The sequence below is a fragment of the Rhineura floridana genome, chromosome 6 (genome assembly GCF_030035675.1).
Source record: "Rhineura floridana isolate rRhiFlo1 chromosome 6, rRhiFlo1.hap2, whole genome shotgun sequence".
NCBI classification, from domain to species: Eukaryota; Metazoa; Chordata; class Lepidosauria; order Squamata; family Rhineuridae; genus Rhineura; species Rhineura floridana.
Genome location: NC_084485.1, coordinates 1431334 through 1458844, shown reverse-complemented (window position 1 = coordinate 1458844; position 27511 = coordinate 1431334). Strand labels below are relative to the sequence as shown.

Below are 27511 nucleotides of genomic sequence, written 5' to 3'. Positions count from 1 at the left end.
AGAGAGACACTGCTTACAAGTGCCTGTACGCTAATACTAGGAGCCTCCGAACCAAGATGGGAGAACTGGAGTGCTTGGTCTTAGAGGAGAGCATTGATATAGTGAGCATAACCGAGACCTGGTGGAATGGAGAAAACCAGTGGGATACGGTTATCCCTGGATATAAACTATATCGGAAGGACAGGGAAGGACGTATTGGTGGCGGAGTCGCTATATACGTGAAAAAAGGCATTGAATCCAGCAAGCTCAAAACCCCAAAAGAGGCAGACTCCTCCACAGAATCGTTGTGGGTGGTGATACCATGCCCCAGGAGGGACTTAATACTGGGAACGATCTATCGTCCCCCTGATCAAAATGCTCAGGGAGACCTTGAGATGAGATATGAAATTGAGGAAGCATCCAAACTAGGAAATGTGGTAGTAATGGGTGACTTCAACTACCCGGACATAGACTGGCTGCATATGTGTTCCAGTCATGACAAAGAAGCAAAGTTTCTAGATATCCTAAATGACTATTTCCTAGACCAGTTGGTCATGGAACCGACCAGAGGGACGGCAACCCTGGACTTAATCCTCAGTGGGGACCGGGACCTGGTGCGAGATGTAAGTGTTGTTGAACCGATTGGGAGCAGTGACCACAGTGCTATTAAATTAAACATACATGTAAATGGCCAATTGCCAAGAAAATCCAACACGGTCACATTTGACTTCAAAAGAGGAAACTTCACAAAAATGAGGGGATTGGTAAAAAGAAAGCTGAAAAACAAAGTCCAGAGGGTCACATCACTCGAAAATGCTTGGAAGTTGTTTAAAAACTATATTAGAAGCTCGACTGGAGTGCATACCGCAGATCAGAAAAGGTACCGCCAGGGCCAAGAAGATGCCAGCATGGTTAACGAACAAAGTCAAGGAAGCTCTTAGAGGCAAAAAGTCTTCCTTCAGAAAATGGAAGTCTTGTCCAAATGAAGAAAATAAAAAAGAACACAAACTCTGGCAAAAGAAATGCAAGAAGACAATAAGGGATGCTAAAAAAGAATTTGAGGAGCACATTGCTAAGAACATAAAAACCAACAACAAAAAAGTCTATCAATACATTCAAAGCAGGAGACCATCTAGGGAGGCAATTGGACCCTTGGATGATAAGGGAGTCAAAGGTGTACTAAAGAACGATAAGGAGATTGCAGAGAAGCTAAATGAATTCTTTGCATCTGTCTTCACAGTGGAAGATATAGGGCAGATCCCTGAACCTGAACTAACATTTGCAGGAAGGGATTCTGAGGAACTGAGACAAATAGTGGTAACGAGAGAGGAAGTTCTAGGCTTAATGGACAATATGAAAACTGACAAATCACCAGGCCCGGATGGCATCCACCCAAGAGTTCTCAAAGAACTCAAAGGTGAAAATGCTGATCTGCTAACTAAAATATGTAATTTGTCCCTCGGGTCCTCCTCCGTGCCTGAGGACTGGAAAGTGGCAAATGTAACGCCAATCTTCAAAAAGGGATCCAGAGGGGATCCCGGAAATTACAGGCCAGTTAGCTTAACTTCTGTCCCTGGAAAACTGGTAGAAAGTATTATTAAAGCTAGATTAACTAAGCACATAGAAGAACAAGCCTTGCTGAAGCAGAGCCAGCATGGCTTCTGCAAGGGAAAGTCCTGTCTCAGTAACCTATTAGAATTCTTTGAGAGTGTCAACAAGCATATAGATAGAGGTGATCCAGTGGACATAGTGTACTTAGACTTTCAAAAAGCGTTTGACAAGGTACCTCACCAAAGACTTCTGAGGAAGCTTAGCAGTCATGGAATAAGAGGAGAGGTCCTCTTGTGGATAAGGAATTGGTTAAGAAGCAGAAAGCAGAGAGTAGGAATAAACGGACAGTTCTCCCAATGGAGGGCTGTAGAAAGTGGAGTCCCTCAAGGATCGGTATTGGGACCTGTACTTTTTAACTTGTTCATTAATGACCTAGAATTAGGAGTGAGCAGTGAAGTAGCCAAGTTTGCTGACGACACTAAATTGTTCAGGGTTGTTAAAACAAAAAGGGATTGCGAAGAGCTCCAAAAAGACCTCTCCAAACTGAGTGAATGGGCGGAAAAATGGCAAATGCAATTCAATATAAACAAGTGTAAAGTTATGCATATTGGAGCAAAAAATCTGAATTTCACATATACGCTCATGGGGTCTGAACTGGCGGTGACCGACCAGGAGAGAGACCTCGGGGTTGTGGTGGACAGCACGATGAAAATGTCGACCCAGTGTGCGGCAGCTGTGAAAAAGGCAAATTCCATGCTAGCGATAATTAGGAAAGGTATTGAAAATAAAACAGCCGATATCATAATGCCGTTGTATAAATCTATGGTGCGGCCGCATTTGGAATACTGTGTACAGTTCTGGTCGCCTCATCTCAAAAAGGATATTATAGAATTGGAAAAGGTTCAGAAGAGGGCAACCAGAATGATCAAGGGGATGGAGCGACTCCGTTACGAGGAAAGGTTGCAGCATTTGGGGCTTTTTAGTTTAGAGAAAAGGCGGATCAGAGGAGACATGATAGAAGTGTATAAAATTATGCATGGGATTGAGAAAGTGGATAGAGAAAAGTTCTTCTCCCTCTCTCATAATACTAGAACTCGTGGACATTCAAAGAAGCTGAATGTTGGAAGATTCAGGACAGACAAAAGGAAGTACTTCTTTACTCGGCGCATAGTTAAACTATGGAATTTGCTCCCACAAGATGCAGTAATGGCCACCAGCTTGGATGGCTTTAAAAGAAGATTAGACAAATTCATGGAGGACAGGGCTATCAATGGCTACTAGCCGTGATGGCTGTGCTGTGCCACCCTAGTCAGAGGCAGCATGCTTCTGAAAACCAGTTGCCGGAAGCCTCAGGAGGGGAGAGTGTTCTTGCACTCGGGTCCTGCTTGCGGGCTTCCCCCAGGCACCTGGTTGGCCACTGTGAGAACAGGATGCTGGACTAGATGGGCCACTGGCCTGATCCAGCAGGCTCTTCTTATGTTCTTATGTTCTTTAAGAAGAGCTGGATCAGGCCAGTGGGGGCCCATCCAGTCCAGTGTCCTCTTCTCACAGGGGCCAACCAGAACCCTATATGGGAAGCCCACAAGCAGGACATGAGTTCAAGAGCACTCTCCCCGCCTGCAGTTTCCAGAAACAGGTATTCAGAAGCATATTGCCTCTGAGAGTGGAGGCAGAGCATAGCCATTGGGGCGAGTGTTGTTTGCTACATTTATATCCCACCCTTTCTCCCAGTAGGATCCCAGGGCACCAAGCAGCCATGGATAGCCCCCTCTATGAATGTGTGTCATCCTCTTTTAAACCCACCTAAGTTGGTGGCCATCACTGCCTCCTGTGGGAGTGAGTTCCGTAGTTTAACTCTGTGCTGCATGAAGCACTTTTTCTCTATCTCTAAGCCAGTGGTTCCCAAACCTTTTTTCTCTGTGGACCCCTTGTACGTTGCTGGGGGTCTTGGCAGACCACACAGTGATTTTTCTGCCTGTCGTGGCAATTGTCATGCACTGAGCCAAGAGGCTGTGTGACTTTGTAATTGCATTTTTATTTATACTACATTTTATTGCATTACGATTTGAATTCTAAGGAATTCAAACTGTAATGCAATATACGAGAAATAAGAGAAGCAAGAAAAATACAGTTATGAATCAATATGGATGCAATAGATGCAAATGGAACAGAAAGGAGTTTTTGCTGAGGGATTTGTGTGTTTAGCTGGGATTGGTTGCAAAAGGCAAGTGATCTGTGCAAGGGAAAGGGATGAAAAGGTTTGTACTCCGAGGCAGTCCACAGGCGTGATCTCAGATCTATAAAAATCCCTTAAAACTTATCAGTATTTCCCCTTCTCCTCCTTCATCCTTTCCCTGCCCACAAACAATCTTGTTTGTCTCTTTTTCTTCCCAAACTTCATCATGCAGCCAACCCCATGTGCATTTACTTGGAGGTAAGCCCCACAGAGATCTCTAATAAATGTGCATAGGACTACAGCCTGAAAATCCCATGCACCTTTACTCAAAAGGAAGCCTAACTGTGTTGCATGGCACTTACAAGCAAGCATCATGGTTCGCAGTCTTGAAGTCTCTTGGCTTCACTCCTCCTTACCTGGGGTGCCTCAGTGCAGCAGATACCACTCATATTGAGGACCTCCATTTCCGGGGGGGGGTAGAAAATGGGGGGAGGGAAAGGACTTGTGTGGAGGATGTAAGAAGGGAACAACAGCAATCGTGAGAAATCAGGAGAGCTGTTTGAATCATAGAGTCATAGAATAGTAGAGTTGGAAGGGACCTATAAGGCCATGAAGTCCAACCTCCTGCTCAATGCAGGAATCCCTCACTCGTTTGGCTTGACTCTTTGAGTGCCAGGCCCTTGGCCTGTTGGCACAAACCCCACCAGAAAGGGTGGGCAGGGAGGGCCAGGCGTGGAGGCATCTGTAGTGAGGAGGAGGTGGACGAGGCAGACGTCCCGCCTTCTGCAGCTGCTGCAGCCAGGGTTGGAGGGCTGGGTCAAAGGCGTTGCCAGCGCTAGCCAATGGGGAATGTGGACTCAGAGGCTGCCTGGGAAACTCCACACAGTGCCAAGCCTTAGGATGGCAGAGCAGCCATTTGTGAAGCTCGCAGAGCACCCCTGCTGTAGACCCTTCAGGAGCGCCCACTGGAACTTATTCACAAGGCACTTTGAGGGTAGAGTTGCTTGCTTCCATAGCCAATCGCAAAGCCACATCCAGTGAGGCCTCCAATGGAACTTCCTCTAACTTCATGAGTTCAGTTTCAGCTGATGCAATCTGATGATGTGGCCAAGGAGCTTGCCACAGTGCCCCCAACCATGAATTCACTTGCCTCTTGCCCCTGTTGGCTTATTAAGATGTGGGGCATATCTGGGTGAATCCTGGGTGTGGCCAGTGCATCCTTGTGGAGACGGAGTGGTCTTGCCCATCTTGAAAAAGGCAGTAATTTGACCACACCTGGAAAAGCCCATCATGGACCCATTGGTTTGTGACAACTTCCACCTGGTCGCAACTGCCCCCTTTTGTGGGAAGGTGTTCAAGAACCAGCCTCTGAGTATCAGTGGCTGCGAATCACAGCAGAGGAGAGTGCTGTTGTGCTTGCGGGCTTCCCTTTGGGGCAACTGTTTTGCCACTGTAAGAACAGGACGCTGGACTAGATGGGCCACTGGCCTGATCCAACAGTGCTTTTCTTACGTTCTTAAGAGTGTCGCAGGTCAACAGTCACAAACACCCTCGGATGAAACTGATTATCTTCACCCATTTGAATCTATGTTCAGGCTTGATTATAGCACTGAATTGGTCTTGGATGCCCTGATGGATGACTTCTAGGAGAAGGACAGAGGGAGTGCAACCCTATTATTCTCACTTGATCTCTCTGCGTCTCTGGATACAATGCTATCCTCCTGAAACAGCTTGGTTAGAGTCATTGTTTTCCTATATCCAGGGTCAGATTCAGAGAACAGCACACTGGGTGATTATTCATTGGCACCTCAGACACTTGCGCTGTTGGATGCCGCAAGATATCATCTTTTCTCCAGTGCTTTTAACATCTCTATGAAAACCACAAGGAGCTGTCCAAATGGGGTGAGGCGTCAACAATACACTAATGATACGCAGCTGTATTTCTCTGTAGCATTTGAATCAGCAGAAGCGATGCAAGTCCCTGTTTTTGGCGATGGGATGGATGAAAAAATGAAATGGACTGCCTTCAAGTCGATTCCACCTTCTGGTGACCCTATGAATAAGGTGTTCATGGTAAGCGGTATTCAGAGAGGGTTTACCATTGCCTTCCTCTGAGGCTGAGAGGCAGTGACTGGCCCAAGATGACCCAGAGAGCTTCATGGCTGTGTGGGATCCGAACCCTGGTCTCCCAGGTCGTAGTCCAACACTCTAACCACTATGCCACTCTGGTTGTTAGTGCAAAATGCAGCAGCCTGACTACCCACCGGGTCATCATGCTGCGCCACTGCTGAAAGAATTGCATTGGCTGCCAATTAGCTACTGGGCTATATTCAAGGAGGGTAAGGGTTTTTGTTATGTGCCTTCAGGTTGATTACTACTTATGGCGACCCTATGAATCAGCGACCTCCAATAGCATCTGTTACAAACCAACCTGTTCAGATCTTATAGGTTCAGGTCTGTGGCTTCCTTGGAATCAATCTATCTCTTGTTTGGCCTTCCTCTTTTTCTACTCCCTTCTGTTTTTCCCAGCATAATTGTCTTTTCTAGTGAATTATGTCTTCTCATGATGTGTCCAAAGTATGATAACCTCAGTTTCATCATTTTAGCTTCTAGCAATACTTCTGGTTTAATTTGTTCTAACATCCAATTATTTGTCTTTTTCACGGTGCATAGTATCTGCAAAGCTCTCCTCCAACACCACATTTCAAATGAGTTGATTTTTCTCTTATCCGCTTTTTTCACTGTCCAACTTTCACATCCATACATAGAGATCGGGAATACCATAGTCTGAATGATCCTTACTTTAGTCTTCAGTGATAGATTTTGCATTTGAGGACCTTTTCTAGTTCTCTCATAGCTGCCCTTCCCAGTCGTAAAATTTCTCCAATTCCTCTTCTTCTGCATTTGCCGTTGGAGCATAGACTTGGATGATGGTTATGTTAATTGGTTTCCCTTTAAATCTCATTGATATAATTCGCTCAGAACTTGTGTTATAGCTCTAAATTGTTTTTGCTACACCACTTCTCACTATTAAAGCAACCCTTTAAGGCTTTATAGGTTAAAACCAGCACCTTGAATCGAGCTCGGAAACATACAGGCAGCCAGTGCAAGCTGGCCAGAATCAGTTTTATATATTTGAACCATCTGGCCCCTGTTACAATCTGGCCGCTGCATTTTGTACAAGCTGCAGTTTCCGAACCGTCTTCAAAGGCAGCTCCATGTAGAGCACATTGCAGTAATCTAGCTTGGAGGTTACCAGAGCATGGACAACTGAAGCCAGGTTATCCCTGTCCAGATAGGGGCGTAGCTGGGCCACCAACCGAAGTTGGTAGAAGGCACTCTGTGCCACCGAGGCTACCTGAGCCTCAAGTGACAGAGATGGTTCTATGAGAACCCCCAAGCTACGAAACTGATCCTTCAGGTGGAGTGCAACCCCATCCAGGACAGGTTGGACATCCACCATCCGGTCAGAAGAACCACCCACTAGCAGCATCTCAGTCTTGTCTGGATTGAGCCTCAGTTTATTAGCCCTCATCCAGTCCATTGTCGCAGCCAGGCACTGGTTCAACACATTGACAGCCTCACCTGAAGAAGATGAAAAGGAGAAATAGAGCTGCGTGTCATCAGCATACTGATGGCAACGCACTCCAAAGCTCCGGATGACGGAACCCAACGGTTTCAAGTAGATGTTGAACAGCATGGGGTTCAGAACTGACCCCTGCGGAACCCCATACAGGAGAGTCCAGGGTGCCAAGCAATGTTCCCCAAGCACCACCTTCTGGAGGCGACCTGCCAAGTAGGAGCGGAACCACTGCAATGCAGTACCTCCCACTCCCAACTCAGCCAGTCTCCCCAGAAGGATACCATGGTCGATGGTATCGAAAGCTGCTGAGAGATCAAGGAGAATCAACAGAGTCACACTCCCCCTGTCTCTCTCCCGACAAAGGTCATCATGCAGAGCGACCAAGGCTGTTTCCGTGCCAAAACCAGGTCTGGAACCCGATTGAAATGGATCCAGATAATCGGTCTCATCCAAGAGTGTCTGGAGCTGGCCTGCAACCACTCATTCAAGGATCTTGCCCAGGAATGGAACATTTGCTACTGGCCTATAGTTATTAAGATTTTCTGGATCCAGGGAGGGTCTCTTCAGGAGTGGTCTCACTACTGCCTCTTTCAGGCAGCCAGGGACCACCCCCTCTCGCAGAGAGGCATTAATCACTTCCCTGGCCCAGCCGGCTGTTCCATCCCTGCTAGCTTTTATTAGCCAAGAAGGGCAAGGATCCAGCACAGAAGTGGTTGCAAGAACCTGTCCAAGCACCTTGTCAACGTCCTCAAGCTGCACCAACTGAAACTCATCCAAAAAATCAGGACAAGGCTGTGCTCTGGATATCTCGCTTGATTCACCTGCTATAACACTGGAGTCTAAGTCCTGGCAGATGCTAAAGATTTTATCCTGGAAGTGCCTAGCAAATTCATTACAGTGGGCCTCAGATGGTTCTACCATGTCCCTGGGGCCAGAATGTAATAGGCCCCGGACAATTCTGAAGAGCTCCGCTGGGTGGCAGATTGATGATTTGATAGTGGCAGCAAAATATTGTTTTTTTGCTGCCCTTACTGCCCCTAAATCCAGCTTACCATAGGCACTTATCAGTGTATAATTGCATCCACCAGGAGTTCATCTCCATCTGCACTCAAGCTGTCTCCTATACGGTTTCATCGCTCTTAGCTCTGGGGTATACCATGGAGCCGTATGAGCTCTACGCAGGAGAGGGCGCTCAGGAGCAATCATGTCAACCTCCCGGGTCATTTCTGTGTTCCACAGTTCAACCAAAGTTTCAACAGGAGCCCTTTGGAAACCATCCGGATCCATTAGTCTCTGGGGGTGGACCAACTTAATAGGTCCCCCACCCTTACAGAAGGGAAAAGCCGCTGTAAGTCTAAACTTCAGCAAGCAGTGATCTGTCCATGACAGAGGGACTGATGTAAGGCCCCCCACATTCAGCTCACCAACTCCATGTCCAGATGCAAAAACCAAATCTAGAGTATGCCGTGCTACATGTGTTGGGCCAATGGCATATTGGGACAGTCCCATGGTTGTCATGGAGACCATGAAATCCTGAGCCGCCCCGGATAAGGTGGCCTCGGCATAGATGTTGACATCCCCCAGAACCAACAGACTTGATACTGTATTGGTTTTGACATGGTTTTATATATGCTTTCATTGTTTTTATATATGAAATTTTGAATTAGTTTTATTCTTTATGTCTGTATTAATTAATCAGTAAGATTTTTATAGGAGTAAATTCATAAATTATTAGTAGTAGTAGTAGCAGTATGAGTATTATTATGCTATGGAGGAATCCAGGGTTCCATTGTTACAGTGATTTAGCTGTGCATGTCCCCTGCCTCCACACATAGGGTAATTTGCTATGCTGTAGAGTAGGGCGGAATGATGCTGAAGCTGAGAGTGGTTGACAACAACTTTGCAATGTAGTCCAGTGTTATCTTCATATTGCAGGGAAGGTTGAGAATGAGTAACTTCTGGCAACCTTGCAATGTAGTCCACTGTCATCCCCGTATTGAAGGTTGGGATACAAAGTTATGATGACTCTGTGCGATGCTGGCTACATTTCAGATGCTGGCGTGACTAAGCTTGATTGACAGGGGCTTACAACATCTCCCTAATAAAGGCTTTAAGAATTGCCACCTACACAATATTTATTGATGAAATACAATATCAGAGTTATAGATCTCTTCACTATAGTATTACATGATACATACACTCATGAATTTGGAGAGCCTGTGCAAGCCCTGGACCGGTGCCTGGACTCGGTGGTGGGCTGGATGAGGAGTAAACTGAGTCTGAATTCGAGCAAGACGGAGGTGCTGTGGCTTGGTGGTTCCCAAGTTCAGATGATTGGTCAGTTACCTGCTTTGGATGGGATTGTACTCCCTCTGAAAGAGCAGGTTCGTAGTCTGGGGATGCTCCTGCATCCATCTTTGTCACTAGAGACCCAGGTGACCTCCGTGGCTATGAGTGCCTTTTACCAGCTTTGGCTGGTAAGACAGCTGCAGCCATTTCTGGAGTGGGATAGCCTGACCACTATTGTCCATGCACTGGTAACCTCCAGGTTGGGTTACTGTAATATGCTCTATGTGGGGCTGCCCTTGAGGTTGGTCCAGAAGCTGCAGCTGGTGCAAAATGCTGCGATAAGACTGCTCACTGGGGTAGGGTATCGCCAACATGTCACCCCGCTGCTGAAAGAATTGAACTGGCTGCCCATTTGAACCGGGACAAGTTCAAGGTTCTAGTTTTGTGTACAAAGCCCTATACAGCTTGAGGAGACCAGGATACATGAAAGATCGTATTATCCCTTATATACCCAGTCGATCACTGCAATCTGCAGGTGAGGGCCTCCTGCAGATGCCATCTTATCAGGAGGTCTGTTCCACACAACATAGGAAACAGACCTTTAGTGTGGCAGCACTTACCCTGTGGAATTTCCTCCCCTTAAATATTAGACAGGCACCATCTCTGTTATCTTTTTGGCGCCTACTGAAGACCTTCCTCTTTCAACAATCCTTTTAGGTTGAGACCTTATCCCAGTCTGCATCTGCATTGGAATTGTTTTTAAAGTTTTAAAAAGTTTTAAAAGATGTTTTGTTTAAATATATTTTAAAGTCTGTTTTTATGATTTTTTAGTGTTTTTGTTTGCCGCCCAGGGCACCTTCTGGGAGGAGGGGCGGGATATAAATTTAATAAATAAATAAATAATGTTGCCTATTTGTAGACAGAGGGTAGAATAATTACGTAATAGGTTTTATATATAGATATTTTAAGTGAACCTTGTCTGAATTTTTCAACTGACATCATCACAATCATGTTGAAAATAAAGAGAAGCAGAGCAAAGTTCAGAAAGCAAAACACCTCTCACTGCATCAAAGATAAATCTAATGAGAATTGACACCTCTATTATCCCAATAAGCCACTCTGGACGGGGGGGGGTACACTCTGAAGTTACAGATCAAGCATGTTTTACCTTGAAGTGAGCTTCACAAAGACTTCAAAACCGATTGGCCATCAACCCCACTCCAGATGTGTCCAATGAAAACACTTTGCTGCAGGCTCAGGCAGATACAGTGATTGGCCCAACGCTTTGCTGTGGGCGTTCCTAATCAGCAGTAAGGAAGGGAGATGTGCCCAGAAGTGTGCAGTGTCATTTCCAAACACAGCAAAATGGTCTGGCTGCTTTTGAAGCAATGAGTGTGCCTGCAGCCCTCCCTCCCTTCTTGTTAATGCCTGACAGGTTGTACTGTTATTGCAATGGAAGTTTTACAGATATCTACTGTTAGGTCCAAACCCAACACGCAAGCCATCACTGTCTACTCAGCTCACATCCACCCGGGAAGGTGCGGAGTTGAGAGCAAGAATCTATTGCCAGAGGTCAGGAAATAACACACAATATTACCTTTGCAAAGGGGTTCCAAGACCTGCCAGCAAGATGCCTTTCAGAAGTGGGAACCCCATTTATTGAAATACAACAGATTATATAGATTCCCCAGTGGTTACAAAACTGGGGAGCAGACGTCATAAAGAATAGAAAACATCGCTAGACATAGTAACTTTTAAGATATGGAGAAAAGGGGTGCTTAGGATAACAAAACCAGAAACATCTTGCTTTTCTTCAGACATAGACTTGCATAGTTTGAACGACCTTGAGATAAGCGCTAGGAGCCAAAAGAACAAAGGACAGATAGGAAAAGGGGAGTATTGAAACAAGAGAGGCCCTTCAGTGGGGGATACATTCAGGTTACATTTCTGCATTTACAAACAGATACGTGTAGAAATCTATAGACATGTTAAAAGAAACATTAGCTTTCTTTGTGCTCAGGGTCAGCAATATGATACAATCTATAGGGTATTGATATTGAATGCATAAGGAAAAAAGGGAGTCATCTCCAGTTTATTCAGGCTTTTATTTACCCAGCCACCTGGAGTGTGGGGTCAGGTCAGGGGGAAATAAACCAATATCATGTTTATATCAACCTTCATTTTCTTAACCCAACACTACAAAGCAAAAGGACTGTAATAAACACTCAGGAATACAACCATTGGTGAAGAACATTTTCTGGAACTAATGGGCAGGTGGATGGTGTCAGTAATGGAGGAAAAAACATGTGTGTGAGTTTAGGTAAATGCAGAACTTAAAAGGCTGCTGTAATCATCAGTAACAGCCACCACGAACTAACAAATAACAGCAACAGCTCTATTTCTTAATCAAGATATTAAGATTCATATAACAGTTAGTAATAAACGACACTTTGCGACCATTTTAAGGTGGGGTCCCAGGAGATCCTTTAGCTTTGCAAAAGGCAAAGAGCTTGAGAGGCTCTGCCATGAACAGGGTGGGAGGGAGAATCTCAGCCCAGCGACTGTGGAGGGAGAGGAGAAAAGGGCAATAGGATGGACAGGAGTGACAAAGGGAGGAAGGGGAGGGCAGAGGAGGGGGAGGGGTGGCATTAATATTGTACCCTGATAACTGTTGTCACTCAAGGTGTGTTATTTACTTAATAGGACAGAATAAAAATCACAATGCTAAGAAACCCATTTCTGGAGAAGATTCTAAAAAGGGAAAAGATGAAAGAGAAGAAAAGTCCTGGAGCCAAAGTCGCAGCAGATCCTCTTAAGGTATCTCCAGAAAGACGGTGGTCCCTGGGTGCAGAGATCCTGGTCCATGACCAGCATTCACCTATTGTACTGTGGAATCTGCCAGCTCACCTATGACCTACAGCCTTAGGAGTGGCCTCAGCGGCTTTTTGCATGGGTCCCTTTACAGTGGCTGCTGGAACATCAGTCCCAACAATGCCACATAGGTGGTGGTAATGTTAAAATAAATCTAATTTTGCTGAATCTTAAATTTCAAACTGCAGGAGCTTTGGAAGGCAAACGTCTGCTTCACCCAATGCATCATGAACTGAACACGAAGCCAATCAGGATATCCAGACAGATTGATTAGATGCTGCAACAGCCAAGCAAGAGAGCTGCTATTTGCCAGACAAACCGAGACATATACTTACTACGCATAACAGCCACTGATGAGATTATGTGAACGCAGGTAGGCTTTGTTTTTTTGAAAAGGCCACTGCAGACTGTTTTGCAAAAGGATGCTGTTACAGTGGCTTGACAATGCTTCCCCCTGGTGGTTATGTGGTGCACAATGTGAGGCTAGGCTGCTCAGTAATAAAATCAATGCAGGGAACACCTGGGTTTTGCATGGGGTAGGGGAGAGGGGTCCCAAGCAGGGTGTTCTCGTGGATTTCAAAAGGCATCAGGCAAGGAGGCACTCCGATGGGACCTCAAACACAAAGGGAGGTTCTAGGCAAAAGTTGGGCACCCATTTCCCCATGGAAGTTCTCTATAATAATAATAATAAAATTTTATTTGTTAGTCGCCTATCTGTCCGAATTAACAGACACTCTAGGCGACTTACAGCAACTAGAATAAAATACAGTATACAATCAAAAAAGCACAAAGGTAATCTAAACATCAATTAATACATTATAAAAACTCATCCACCCCGAGGGTTCTATAGGCCTGCCTGAATAGCCAGGTCTTTAAGGCTCGGCGAAAACCCATCAGGGAGGAGGCATGTCGGACATCGAAAGGGAGAGAATTCCAGAGAGTGGGGGCCACAACTGAGAATGCCCACTCTCTGGTCCGCACCAGCCTAGCTGTTCTGACTGGTGGGACCGAGAGAAGGTCCTGTGTGGCTGATCTTGTCAGGCGGCATAATTGGTGATTCTGGAGGCGTTCCTTCAGACAAACTGGGCCGAAACCGTATAGGGTTTTAAAGGTCAAGACCAACACCTTGAATTGGGCCCGGTAAACAACTGGTAACCAGTGCAGATCTCTTAGCACCGGGGTAATATGATCCTGGCGGCGACCATGTGTGATCAAACGTGCCGCTGCATTCTGTACCAGCTGCAATTTCCGGACCGTTTCAAGGGTAACCCCTCTGGCACAATCCCCGCTGTAATTCACTTTCCAGGGGGTTATGCCCTCTGAGTCTTTTTCTCTGAGCAGATAAATTGAAAGTCTCCTGCAGAGAATGAGTCTTTGCTGCCTTCAGGCCAGGATCAGAGGCAGCATGCTGAGGGAGGAACAGGGGAGAAGACCACTGCCTTCAAGTCCAGCTTGTGAGGCTTCCCATAGTGGCATCTGGTTGCACACTCCGCAAAACAGGGTACTGGACTAGGTAGGCCTTTCATCTGATCCATCAGGAAGGCTCTTCTTATGTTCTTATGACTCATTTCAAGCCAGACAGAGCAAAGGATATTTGAGTTTGTAACAGATCCCCTCTTGGAACACGCCTCCCTATCTTTATGTATGTATGTGTGTATTTATTCATTCGTTCATTCCTTTGATATCCCATCCTTCCTCCAGAAGCAGCCCTTGAGTACTTACTGCAGTCTTGGGCATCGGCCACTAGAGATCCCCACAGGAAGGGACCCCTCCTCAAAACACAGGCCCACCTGATGTAGGTGACAGCAAAGCAGAGGGTGGCTAATCCATCAGGATGGCCTCTCCCAAACCCAATCCCAAACCCAAATAGCAGAAGCCCTGAACTCCAAACCTTAGGAACCAAAGACAGGCATAAGATAAACCATAGAGCCCTCCTGAGTTCTCAACCCAAAGTGCAAAACACAGTAACCCGTAGACTAACTGTTTGGTTCATCCCTCAGGCAACCCATGAAAAGATCAAGTGTAATGGCAGCAAAAGCCTTTTTAAAATGGGACAAAAAGCTGAAGTTCTTTGCTTCAGCAAAAAGCCTCCTGGGCTGTGTCTCAGGCCTAGGTCCTCCCGCAATAGACCAAACACAGGCTCCCCATCATTGCAGCTACTGCCATACTCAGGGGTCCACCCTCTTCCCCCTCAAAACTAGCGCCTGAATCTTCAGAGTCTCCATCACTCCATACATCAGTCAAAGGAAGATCACTTTAATTAAGTTCTGTGTCACAGGTCTTACCATCTCCAGTGCTGCTCCCATTATCAGTTACCACCACCATTGTCATCATCATTATCGTCTTGATCATCATAATTTTCTGGTTTTTCCCTAGGTCTTATAATCTCCACTGCTGCACCCATTATTAATTACCATCACCACTGTCGTCATCGAAATCATCGTTATCATCGTCCTCATCATCATTATTGTCGTTGTCATCATCATAATCTTCTGGTCTTAATCTTTCACTAGGTCTTATCATCTCCATTGCTGCACCCATTTATTTATTTGTTTATTTATTACATTTATATACCGCCCCATAGCTGAAGCTCTCCATTATAAATTACCATCACCATTGTCGTCATTGTCATCATCATTATCCTCATCCTCATCGTCCTCATCATCATTATTGTCGTCGTCATCATCTTAATCTTGGGGTCTTAATCTTTGACTAGGATCATCTCCACTAGTGCTCCCGTTATCAGTTACCATCACCATTGTCGTCGTCATCATCATCGTCGTCATCATCATCGTCGTCATCACCATTGTCGTCGTCATCATCATCGTCGTCATCATCATCGTCGTCGTCATCGTCGTCGTCGTCATCATCGTCGTCGTCATCATCGTCATCGTCCTCATCATCGTCATCATCATCATCGTCATCATCATCATCGTCGTCGTCATCGTCGTCGTCGTCATCGTCGTCGTCGTCATCATCATCATCATGTTCTGGTTTTTCAGGGGCTGGTTTTTCATGGGGTGGTGGCCTTACCTCACTTGCAGATCTTTCAAGTTCAATATTAAAATCTGGCTTTTCACCATTCTCTGACTTCCTACCAGGTGCTGGAGTGTCCCCAGAGGGGCTCGCTTTGCCATCAGCTGCATGTCCAGTATTGGAAGAGGGTTGTCCAATGACTTCATTACATACTGAATTTTTATCAGATGTAATTTTTTCAGTGGTAACGAACTGCTGCTTCTCGGGCACAGAATTACTCTGTTCTCCCTCAGTATCCTTTATCAACACACCTGGAGGTTTCCTCCCAGAGACTTTACTCTTAGCTGTGGCTTGGCTCTGTTGGTGCCTCCTAGTGTCACCGCCATGGGAAAGAGATGTCATTCCAGAGGTCTCTGAACATAGAAAATAGTAGGCATATGCAGTTAACGTCCTCTCAGTTTCCACTGCAGCTATTCCCAGTCTCCTTATGTGTCTCTCCTCCAGTTCTCAACTCTGAGCCTTGCCTCAAGAAGTGTGTGCATGTGTATGTGTGAAGGTTGGGCATGAGAAATACAGGTTCCTATCCTTCATGGAAGGGAATCAGCCATTGCCCAGGTGCAAACCTACCTCTCACAGATGAGAGCCAAATGGAGATAGACAATCAGCTTAGTACTCTTCATAACTAATTGTTGTCTTAGACCAAGGTTGGGTGTGGCAAGTTTTATAGAACTATGTGGTATTGTTTGTTTATTGAATTTATATTTATTTATTTATTTATTAAATTTATATCCTACCCTTCCTCTCAAAGGGACATGAATCTTGTCCGAATTGCTCCCATGGGCCAAAGTGGCACCATCTTATCCTTCCCTGCCTGATATGCAATGGGAGGGAATTCAGAAGGGTGGGTGCCACCACACTAAAGGTTCAGTTCCAACATCATGCAGAAAGGACCTCCTGATTAGATGGTATCTGCAGGTTGCCCTCTCCTGCAGTCATCACTTGGGTATATTTATTTGTGTTTGTTTTATAAAAATATTTGTAGACTGCAATTTCATTAAAAAAATCAAAGTGGCTTAAAACAATAAGAACACAATAAAAACAACAAAAATGCATATATAAATACACACACATATATATGAAATGGTATCCTGGTCCCAATCTGTACAGGGCTTTGTAAACCAGCCCCCACTTTAAGTTTAGCCCAGTGGCTAATTGGCAGCCAATGCAATTCTTTCAGCAGCAGCATAACATGATATTAATATTTGAGTTGCTGCATTTTGCATTAGCTGGTGAACTGGGCCAACACCAAAAGGCAGCCAAGCTGGGCCCTGGCCGAGGGCTCCTGAAGGGCCCCTCCTTAGGGTGTGGAGGTAGTGCTCCCCTTCTGCAGTCTTCAGCAGGGTCGACTCCCAACCCTGCCACAGATCGCAGACACAGAGCTCCCAGCCCTCCCTACAGACCATGTGGGCCCGCAGTGCCTGCCCACTCCACCTACCTCTCCTCCCTTTCTGTGAATGTCCTGCGTGCTGTGCGCACAGCTGCCATCAACCAAGATGGCAGCAGAGGCTTCTCTAAGGGACTGATGCCACTACTGCAATCTTGATTGATGGCAGGGATTTGTGCGCACACAGCGTAGCACACATGTGTGCCATCAACAAAGATGGTGGCAGGGGCATTAGCCCCTTAGAGAAGCCTCTGCCGCCATCTTGGCTGATGGCAGCAGCCTGCGCACTGGCATTCACAGAAAGAGAGAAGAGGTAGGTGGAGCGGTCCCGCACAGTCTGTAGGGGAGGCTGGGCACAGGGGGCACAGGGCAGGCTGGCGCCGGCCCTGCTTCTAAACCAACCTCAAGGGCAGCCCCACATAAAGCACATTGCAGTAATCCAACGTAGAGATTACCAACACGTGGATGACAATTGTCAAGCTATCCAGAAATTGCCACAGCTGTCTTTGCAGCTGAAACTGGTAAAAGGTACTCCTAGCAACTGAGGTCACTGGGTGTCTAGCAAGAGACAATGAGCCTGTTTCTTTTAGGGGAGTACAACTCCATTCGAAGCAGACAATGGACCAGTTATCCAGATTTGGAAATTGCATACCCGCAGCACCTTCATATTAGGAGTCAGATTGCTGACCCTCATCCAGTCCACCACTGAGTTTGGGCATTAGTCCAAGACTTGCAAAGCCTCTCCCGATTCAAATGTTACAGAGAAACAGAGCTGGGTATCATCAGCGTACTGCTAACACCTCCCCCAAAATCTCCTGATGACCGCTCCCAAGGGCTTTATGTGGATGTTAAATAGATTGGGGACAGGATGGTACCCTTCAGCACCCCACAACACATCTGCCAGGGGTCAAGAGATAATGATTGAATGATATTCTCTGAAACCAACTCTGGAGGTAGGATCAGAACCACTGTGAAACAGTGGCCCTACTACCCACCCCACAAAGTTGGCTCAGGAGGATACCATGGTCAATGGTATCAAAAGCCACTGAGAGATCAAGTAAGAGTAACAGGGTAGCATTTCAGCCTGTCCTTCTCCTGCTAAAGGTCATCAGTCAAGACAACCAGGGCCATCCAATAACTCAGTTTGAACCCAGATTGGAATGGGTCAAGATAAACATTTTCATCCAAGAGTACTTGCAACTGTTGTGCCACAGCCCTCTCACTCACCATGTCCCAAAAGGTGGTATTTGCAACTAAGCAGTACTTCATAAACCAGTAAGCAGGGCCAGTGCCAAAGGGCAGCCAGGTCGGGCCCTGGTTGAGGGCCCCTGTGACCCAGAGGGGTCCTTGAAGGGCCTCTCCTTAGGGTATGGGGGTAGTATTCCCCTTCCATGATCCTTGGCAGGGTCGCCTCCCGACCTTGCCACAGATCACAGAGATAGAGCTCCCAGTCCCCCCAGACCGTGTGGGCCCGCAGCACCTGCCCGCTCCACCTACCTCTCCTCCCTTTCTATGAATGCCCTGCGCACTGTGCAATCAGCTGCTATCAACCAAGATGGCAGTAGAGGCTTCCCTAAGGGGCTGATGCCCCTACTGCCATCAACGAACATAGCAGCAGGGGTATCAGCCCCTTAGAGAAGCCTCCACCACCATCTTGGCTGATGGCGGCGACCTGTGCATCCAGCACACAGGGCATTCACAGAAAGAGAGAAGAGGTAGGTGGAGTAGTCCCGCATGGTCTGTGGGGAGGGGGTGGGAGCAGGGGGCCCAGGGCAGGCTAGCGCCCAAGGGTCCAGTCACACCTGTCGCTGGCCCCACCAGTGGGTCCAGAGTGGCCTTTTTCAGGAGTGGTCAAATCGCCACCTATTTCAAGAGAGTTGGGACCACTCCCTTCTGCAAGGATGCAGTGACCGCATCCTGCATCCACCTGATGATACCCCATCAGCATGCTTTAATAAGCCATATGGTTTGGGCATCATTGGAAGCACCTTGTCCACATCATCAGGCAGCATCAATTGAAACTGATTCCGTGGAGTCACACTAGATATTGCTCTGGATGCCTCACTGGAGACTGCAATAACTGTGATGTCAAGATATGCAAAGGCTGAGCAGGTAATGAGCCGTTTCTGGCGTGTGACTAACAGCCCATTCCCCCTGGAGGTTCCTTGGAGACAGTTCAGCAGAGAAGAGGCAGGTTCCTCTCCAGCGGCTCTTAAATGGGTGTCACATGTGGCCAATGGTGAAGCGGTGCCAAATCAGCTCTTCTGCCTTACCCAAGGTGTGAGCAGATCCGATGGAGGCACGGCGGCCTTGCTGGTTCCCCAGAAGGTGTTCCTCCTTGGGAATCTCTGCAGAGCAGGGATGGGAAACCTCTTTTGCTCCTTATCAGGACTGGCCTTGCAGGTCAGATTTGACAGATGGGATCTCAAAATCCCTTGCATGAGGTTCACAAGCACCCAACAACCAGCTGACCGTTGGGCTCTTGGTGATGCACTGCACAAAGAACTCTACAGCTGGAAGCCTGAGACGAAGGCCTGCATTTTAAAATGCTTCTTTCTCGCTCTTCTCGTACTGGGGGGCGGGGGGTGGGGGACAAAGGAGAAAAAGGAACTTCATTTCCCCACAGACACCGCTGCCACTGCAAAAAGCAACAGGGAGAAAAGGCTCCCTTTTACAGGCATTCTTTGTCTGCATTCACCTGTTCCCTGAGCAGAATTCAACCCCCATTCAAAGTCGATAAGCAGGGGTTAAATCCTGCTATATTGGCTGCAGGCACCTGTTCCTCCAAGCACCCTCAGCCTGTACAGAATCAAGCCCTGCCCTCCCCTTGATCATTGGCTGACAGATGGGCATGGGTGGGGGGGAATGGCCTCGTGGGTCAAATTGGAACCCCTGGCATGCCAAGATTGGCCCAGAGGCCAAAGGTGGCCCACTCCTGCTGCAGAGCCTGAGAGATCTGCCTCAGCCCTCCAGGAACCACCTTCTGGAAATGGACGCAAGTTTCCCTTTAGCAGCTGCCACCCAGACTCCTGTCTCTAGCTAGCCGCTGTTCCTGTCTGGGTCCCTAAGTCCACTGAGTGCGAGTCCAGGGAAGAAGGGAAGAAGCAAACCGTTTACTTAATGAATCTGGAAGAAAAACTAGAGAGAGTGATTTGCAATTCCCAGGAGAAGTAAATGGAGTTATTACTAGCGGCTAATAAGACACCCATTCTTGTCAAGGCCAGCCCAGATTCCAGCCTCACCAGCCCAGCCATGGAGGCAATCTAGGCAACTCCATGGAGTGCCAAATTCCAGAGGTGGAACTGAGGACAGCCCTGTTCTTCCTAAGCCATGTGAGATGGAGCGGGTGCAAGCGGGCACTGCAGGGATTAGCAACAGTGGAACAAGGTGCTTCTTGCTCCCCAAAATCCTTACCGCTCAGTACCTCACCTACCCTAGGAAAGGGGGCAGCTCTCCTCACTCCCAGTTCCAGAGATGCCTGATCAATCAGTCTATTGGCATTTCCCACTGGCACTCTGATGGGCTGCCTAGAACATCATCACAAATATAGACTTGTGACTTTAATCGAGCAATTATGCTAATTAATTGAGTAACTAGTGGCTCTGCCTAATACCCATCAGAGTGACATCACATAGTCCCAGGCTGTGGTCTGAAGGCACCTGAGGCCAGCTCCCTGCCTAAGCTAAGCAGGGTCAGATCTGGTCAGTGCCTGGATGGGAGACAGCCAGGGAACCACGTGTGAGCCGCCTTGGGTTTCATGAAAAAGAAAGGCGGGGTATAAATGTAGTAAATAAATAAATCACACTCAAGAACAGGAGAAAGAGGCAGGCGCTGAACGCAGGCCGGCAGGAGGCCTTCCCACTGTGCCTCAAAGCGGGCAGCCTTGGTCATGGTATGTGAGCAAAGCACCTTGTCCCTGAGGTGAAACGTGTGCTCAGCAGGGGAGGACGGAATAAGAGAGCCCGAAGAACACTGGCTGGGGCGCCTGCCACACACCACCCAGAGGGGCGGGGGAGAGGCAGGGTGATGGTGGGCCATGCACCTGCATGTGGGTCACTCTGGCCTTCCACTGGGCTGGCCAGACTGCCCAGGGACTGCCCAGTGTCTCCTGAGGCTGCCTGCACCTCCACCCCCAGGATGCCCTGGAGCTGCCACCGGTCAAAGGATCCTGTGGTCGGATGCTGTAGAGCACCTCCTCGGGAGTGGGGCAGCCCTGCCCACCAGGCAGAACAGCCACCAGGCTTGCAGGTCTGCACCAGCCAGAGCATGTGGGTTGTTACTTGCCTGCCCAGGGGACAAAGGCTCCTGGGTCATTCCGGGCCCTTCCCCTGAGGATCGGTGCGCTGGGCCTTCTGCTCCTCTGCAACATGCCAGTACCTCCCGCCTTGCACCCTGGCCAGGCGTAGCACCTCGCATCTGATCCCCCACCAGCCCGTGTCCGTAGCGGCTCCTGTGCTCGTGGTCCTGGGCCGCCTCTGTGCTGCTGCTGCCTTCAGTGCTCAGAGCGCATCCTTCTCGGTTCCCATCCCTGAGCTCCCTCTCAAGCGCTCTCGCCTGCTTCTGAGAGGCCTCTCTGCTGGCCAGCTCCAGCTTGCAGCTTGCAGGGCCATCTCTGGGGCTTGGAGCCCACTAGGTCACCCAGGAGCCTCTGCAGGTGCAGCCCCTCAGACAGGGTGTGGGACACAAGAAGGGATCCTTCTCTCTGTCTTTTTCACTTCTGGCTCAGGTGCAGTTCCTGCCTCCAACAACCAGTTGGGAAAGGGTGTGAGGCAACAGAAGAGTGAACCCTTAATGACCTGCAGCTGACAGAGCACTCTGATGTTCATTGCTGGATGAGGCCCATGCTCAGTAATGCACAGTAGCCATAGGAGGGTTTCGTGGGGGCCCCTTGACTGCCCTTCTGTCCCGAGAAGCTCATGACACTTTCTCCAACCAGCACGCTACAGAGATCGAGGCGTCGGCAGGTGGGCAGTGAGAGTGCCTCTTCCTGATCTGCATGCAGCCCCCAGGCATGGCTGGGCACAAAGCAACCCTAGGAGGAGGGAGGTGTGGCGGCAATTTGCTCCCAAGCCATTTCCTTTCTGTCTAGTTTCAGGAAGCCACAGCCACAGCATTGCTTCACCTGACTAGCCAGTGTGGACACAAGAACGAGCCCATCGTCCCCAGCTGGGTAAGTCTTTGGGTCTGGCCTCCTCTGGCTGGCTCTGCTCACCCACAGAAACCAACTGGGCAAGTGGAACTGGGCAGTGGCGTCCCAGCATCTCCTTAGCAAAGTTTTCCTGAGCTGTGCTTTGGGGTATATGTTTGGGGGCAAAGGGGGGCAGTTTTCCTGGGTTGGAGCCAAGCACTGTGTTGGGAAGGGGGGTGTTGCCTTTCGCGTAGTCTTCTACATGCATTCCGGGGGGGGGGCTCCAATCTGCCTCAAAGGTCTTGCTTTCCCACCACTATTCCCCTGCCCCATGACTTTGGTCTGGAAGGAGCCTGGGACGTGGGAAGAGGAGCTCTCTGTTTATTGCTTGTGCACCCCACCTCTCTCCTCCCTGGAACTCAAGACCCACAGACTTGAGGTCATGGCGTTCTCTCCCAACAGCCCTGTGAGGTAGATGCAGCTAAGAGGAGATGACATGCTAAAAAGGCCACTCTTGAGCTTTGTGGCCAAGGAGAGATTCCAGCCGGGGGGGGGGGAGGGAGGCTGCACCTCCCAGTCCAAAACCCTAACCGCTGCACAACCTTTGGTCGCCTGCAGAAATAAACTCATATCCTCAGCATATGCACATCCCAAAGTGTGGGTGGCTTCTAGGAAAGACACACCAGGGCCCAAATCCGCCAAGGAACAAACTCTGCTGCCTCTGGGTGGGAAGCCCTGGCATGCGGGAACTCTCTCTGTGCAGCGGCAAGAGAGATGCATTTCAGGACCTGGTTTCATCTGTTCTTCCCTCAGATGTCCCAGAGACTGAGTTCCAACACTGAATGCAAATGCCAGGGCAGAGCCAGAACAGACTTTAAGCACTCCCCACCCCCCAAAAAAATCCTTTTGTTCCCTTTTTTCTCTTTTCCTCTTTTTCTGGCTTGGAATCCCTGCACACCAGCCACCTCGAAGTGTTTTTCATGCTTGGCAACAAGAGGATGGAGGCAAGGGGTCACATGGGAGGGGCTACTGACTTCTTGCATTTGCATTCCCTTCCCTCCCCCTCCCCCACAGGAGGCACATAACCACCTCTCCTTCACCGTCACAGCCACCCTGTGATGTAGACCAAGTCGAGGCTGCAAGGTGCATGAGCACCCTCATGTTTCCAGACTCTAAACTCTGGCTGTCTTGCACTGATAAGGAAATGCAGTTGCCCTTCCTCTGCCTTACACCTCATGATTTTTAGACTGGAAAGCTCAGACTTTTACCCAAAAAAAACCTTTGGGCCAAGGATGTTAGAGGGGGCGGCATAGAGGAGGGACTATTATTTTCTTGCAATCACATCTCACATTTTCACCTACTTTGTATTGATTTATATTGGAACGTTCCACTCACGTCATTATAATCAAGGCCACCTCAGCACAAAATCTCTGGCTACCAGCCTGAGTGCCCATTCAGCCCAAGTTCATTTGATCATGGCCCACGGAGAATGCACCATTTCTGGCCTACCTTGGCCACAGGCTCACTTTTGATCTCTTGGCAAAGTTTATCAGAGCAACATGCCAAAGCAGACTTCTCCCTCATGGTGGCTGGCTCCTGCGCTCAGCAAAACGTCAGTTAAATAAGTGCACTGTCCGTGAAGTGCTTCTCTCCACAGGGTCCCAGGGCAGGAAGGGTGAACCTGTCAATGCTGCCTTCTTCTTTTTCCAGTCTTAACTGTGGGGCCTCCCACCCCCATTGCTGCATCAGTTTGCAAATTTTGTGTTTAAAAGACTGCACAGGAATTTGTACTCATTTTTAATATGCATTTCTGTCAATATATGCATTTTCTGTGCAACTTTGCCTAAGCCTACTATACACGTTTTTGCAAGCAATTTCTCCTGATTTAATGCATTTTGTACATTATGTTCACTACACATTTTTAGTTGGAGAACTGCAAAATTCAGAGATGCGTGAAGTTCGAGAGATAGTTACATATGGGTTCATAACTTGGTTCAGGAGAAGCGAATAGTGACATGCCGTGACTTAGTCTTCATGAGTAGCTTGTCTTGAGCTCTGCAGTTCAGTCTGATGACTCTTCTTTCTCTTCCCATGCCACCCCACCCATCGCCCACATCCAAATTTGAAACCTGCAAGTACCAGAATTATGCGTCGAATCCTTCCCTTCAAAAAACAATTCCATGATTTTCCCGACCAGGAAAAAAGCACATCCCTCCCTGACCTGGCTAGCCCCCACCTTTGCAACCCCAGCCACCCCAGTCCCACAGCTGCCTCTACTCACCTTCAGGAGGTGCAGCCAGCAGAGTAGTCCAGAGGACAAATGAGCCTAGGAGGAGCAAGAGGCTACCTGGCTTCATGCGGTGGTGAGAGACAGCTCCTTTGGCCCAAGGCTGAGCCATACTGGGATATAAATCCTCACTGGGTGGAGCCAGTTTGGGAGTGGAGGAAATAGCTTGCATGGTGACTTGCAAGAACCTCTCATTGGTCACCCTAATTCCATTCCCTAATACGCCACTTTGGACTATTATCAATGTCAACTATGGGGCACCTCTGCTGTACCTATAGTACAATTAATTCATCAATCAATGTTTTGACTGAATGCTGACTGCAAGGTTGTAACATTTATATTAGCAGAGAGGTTGAAATTGTTTGCGGATAAATATATTTGTAAAGACCAAACCAAGTTTCTAAAAGATTGCCTGCTCAGGCTGAATAGTTGAAAAGCAATCAATACAACTAATTAGGCACAGAATTATAGAACTGAGACCTTGCCCCTGTCTTTTGTTGATGGTAAGAAGTTACTTGACATGATAGAGCAGCCACTTATGAAGGAAGCTTCAAAAGACTTCATGTCTCATATCATTTATTTTAACCAGGCTATGTATAAAATCTGTAGTAAATGGGCAGCTATCAAGATGCCACTTCTAACAAGAGGAGCAATACACAAATGTTCTCTATCACCACTGTGGTACCCTATTAAATATGTCTACTGAATATTAGCTACTGTGATCTGAGCTACCATGGTGTTAAAAATACAAACATAGCTTCCTCTTTTACACTGAAAGTGTTCAATTTTTCCGAAAAAACAGAAATCATAATCGGAAAGGTTGAGGTAATTTGGTGATGTTGCAAGATAATAAAATTAACCAAAGAAAACTGGAGCTGTTTGATATGAGTATAGATCTGAAAACTAAAGAAGAACATAAGGTGAGTATGTAAAGCCAGAAGGAAATCCAAAAGTGTATCAAATACATTTGGTAATTGTCTTTAAGGATGCCAAAATAATTTTATTGCTGCTGCTATTTCTGTCTTCATTTTTTTGTCTTATGCCTGATCTTCATTTTATTCTTTCTGAAAAGTCTTCCTGTCAGGTGGCCTAACAAATGGTGAAATGAAATGACGCAGTCTGATCCAATCTGCTGTTACCAGTGGAAACGTGAAGTGTCGCAGCCCTGCCTCAAGCTGGGAAACAGAGGTGGAGGGCAAACTGGTTGCGTCCAAGGCAGCTCCTGACATGGAGACTGAGTCCCTGAACAAGAGCCCCTGGATCAAAGCCTCTGAATCATAGCCAGGACCCCACAAGGACCCCCTTATCTCAGTCTGCACCTGTATTGTGGTGTCATTGTATTTAACATGTTTTTTAAAGATGTTTTGCTTTTAAATGTTTTCTTTTTCAATATGTTTTTAGTGTTTATCCCTGGGCTCCATTGAGAGGAAGGATGGGATATAAATTTAGTAATAAATAAAATAAAATAAATACGTATCCACTGAGCTGGATCAGGCCAGGGGCCCATCTAGTCCAGCATCCTGTTCTCACAGGGGCCAACCAGATGCCCCAAAGGGAAGCCCACAAGCAGGACCTGAGCGCACGAGCAACTCTCCCCTCCTGCGGTTCCCACAGCCACTGGCAATTGGAAGCCTTTAGCCTCTGACTGCACAGTCATCATGACCACTTGACATTGATACCCTTTTCCTCCATCAAGTTGTCTAATCCTCTTTCAAAGCCATCCAAGTTGGTGGCCATTGCTGCTTCCCAGGGGAGCAAATTCCATAGTTTAACTCTGCGCTGCATGAAGAAGTCTTTTCTTTTGTTTGTCCCAAATCTTCCAACATTCACCTTCACTGGGTGGCCCAGAATTCTGGTACTGTGAAAGTGGGAGAAAATTTTTCCTCTATTCACGTTCTCTGCAGCACTTTTTTAAATGCACTTCTACCAACTTTCCCTTCACTTGCCTTTCTTATAAATGAAAAAGGCCCTCATTACCACCTTTCCTGATAGGGGAGTCGCTCCATCCCCAGAATGATCATTTTGTTTGCCCTTTCCTTAACCTTTCCCAGCTTCATGATACCCTTTTTGAGGTGAGGCAACCAGAACAGGACACAGTTATTTCAATTCTGTTCACAACATAGATTTCTACAACGGCATTATGACATCGGCAGTCTTATCTTCAGTCACTTTCCTAATGATCCCTAGCATGGAATTTGCCTTTTTCACAGCTGCTGCACACTGGTTTGACACCTTCATAGAGATATCTACTATGACCGCAAGGCCTCGTTCCTGGTCAGCCACCGCCAGTTCAGATCCCATCAATGTCTAGGTGAAGTTGGGGGAAGAGGGGTTGCCCCCATGTGCCTCACTTTACACTTGCTTACATTAAACCACATTTGTCATTTGACTGTCTATTCACCCAATTTGGAAAGACTCTTTTAGAACTCTTCACAGGCCTTTTTTGTCTTTATATGCGTGAGCCTCCAAAACTACCACAACTGCCCAGCAGCACAGAGGAGCCACACAGCGAAGAAGCACCCGTATTCAGGTCAGACCTTTAGCCCTTTAAGAGTCTCCATTCTTTGAGCAAAGGGGCAGAATTTGGGAGGGATGGACAACCCACCTGCAGCCTAATGGGGTGCTCAGAGCTGTCCGTGGTGCTGAAACCACCACCCTTGCTCCATCATGCCTCGTGGGCTCCTTGTCAGGACCGGAACAGGACACAAAGCTCCACAAATCAAAGCCAGCGCCTTTCCCACAAAGAGGGAAAGGGGTGGCACTTCCAAATAGCTCCCATTTTTACTATGTGGCAGTTCTGACCACTTTTGCTAATAGTGGGGGCTTAATGAGGGAGCGTGGAGTCCCTCTGATCTATCAAGATCCGATCTCCCTCTTCAGATACCTTGCCCCACAGTCTGCAAATACTGGGTGTTTATGTCTAAAGTTTGGTCTTCAATGCAGGTCACAGATTCTGCCCATTCTGCTGCTCAAGGGCCTCCCTACCTGAGACTGGAGGTGGACTCTGGTGTGGTGTTGGAGACCCTCACACTTATAGTTCAGGGGGAGGGCTTCAATGTCCTTGTGGAAACCACCTTGTTTGGTGTAGATTGGGAAGTCATGGCCACTGTGACGACGATAGGCCTGTCTCAGGTTGTATCCGGCCAATCATGTGTTGGAAATCACACTTTGGGTCTGGTTTTCTGTTCTGGGCAGGAGGAAGATCGTCTCAGGATTGAGGAGACAGA

General features: G+C 47.6%; 1 protein-coding gene and 1 long non-coding RNA gene across 2 annotated transcripts; one reads left to right on the top strand and one right to left on the bottom strand.

Moving 5' to 3' along the window:
* Positions 1–11171: 11171 nt before the first annotated feature.
* Positions 11172–24386, bottom strand: LOC133386925 (nucleolin-like). Its single transcript, XM_061630743.1, has 2 exons — positions 24279–24386; positions 11172–15838 (listed from the first exon to the last, which is right to left on the bottom strand). The coding sequence occupies exons 1-2, from the start codon at positions 24352–24354 to the stop codon at positions 15192–15194; spliced, it is 723 nt and encodes a 240-aa protein (XP_061486727.1). The 5' UTR covers positions 24355–24386; the 3' UTR covers positions 11172–15191.
* On the top strand, positions 21646–25659 carry LOC133386926 (uncharacterized). Its single transcript, XR_009763312.1, has 2 exons — positions 21646–22039; positions 25357–25659. It is a non-coding gene; the product is annotated as an uncharacterized LOC133386926 (long non-coding RNA).
* Positions 25660–27511: the final 1852 nt, after the last annotated feature.

Coding starts and splice junctions, on each gene's coding strand:
- LOC133386925 (XM_061630743.1), bottom strand. CDS start 24,354: ATGAAGCCAGGTAGCCTCTTGCTCCTCCTAGGCTCATTTGTCCTCTGG. Junction 15,839..24,278: donor GCTGGCTGCACCTCCTGAAG/GTGAGTAGAGGC, acceptor TTCTATGTTCAG/AGACCTCTGGAATGACATCT.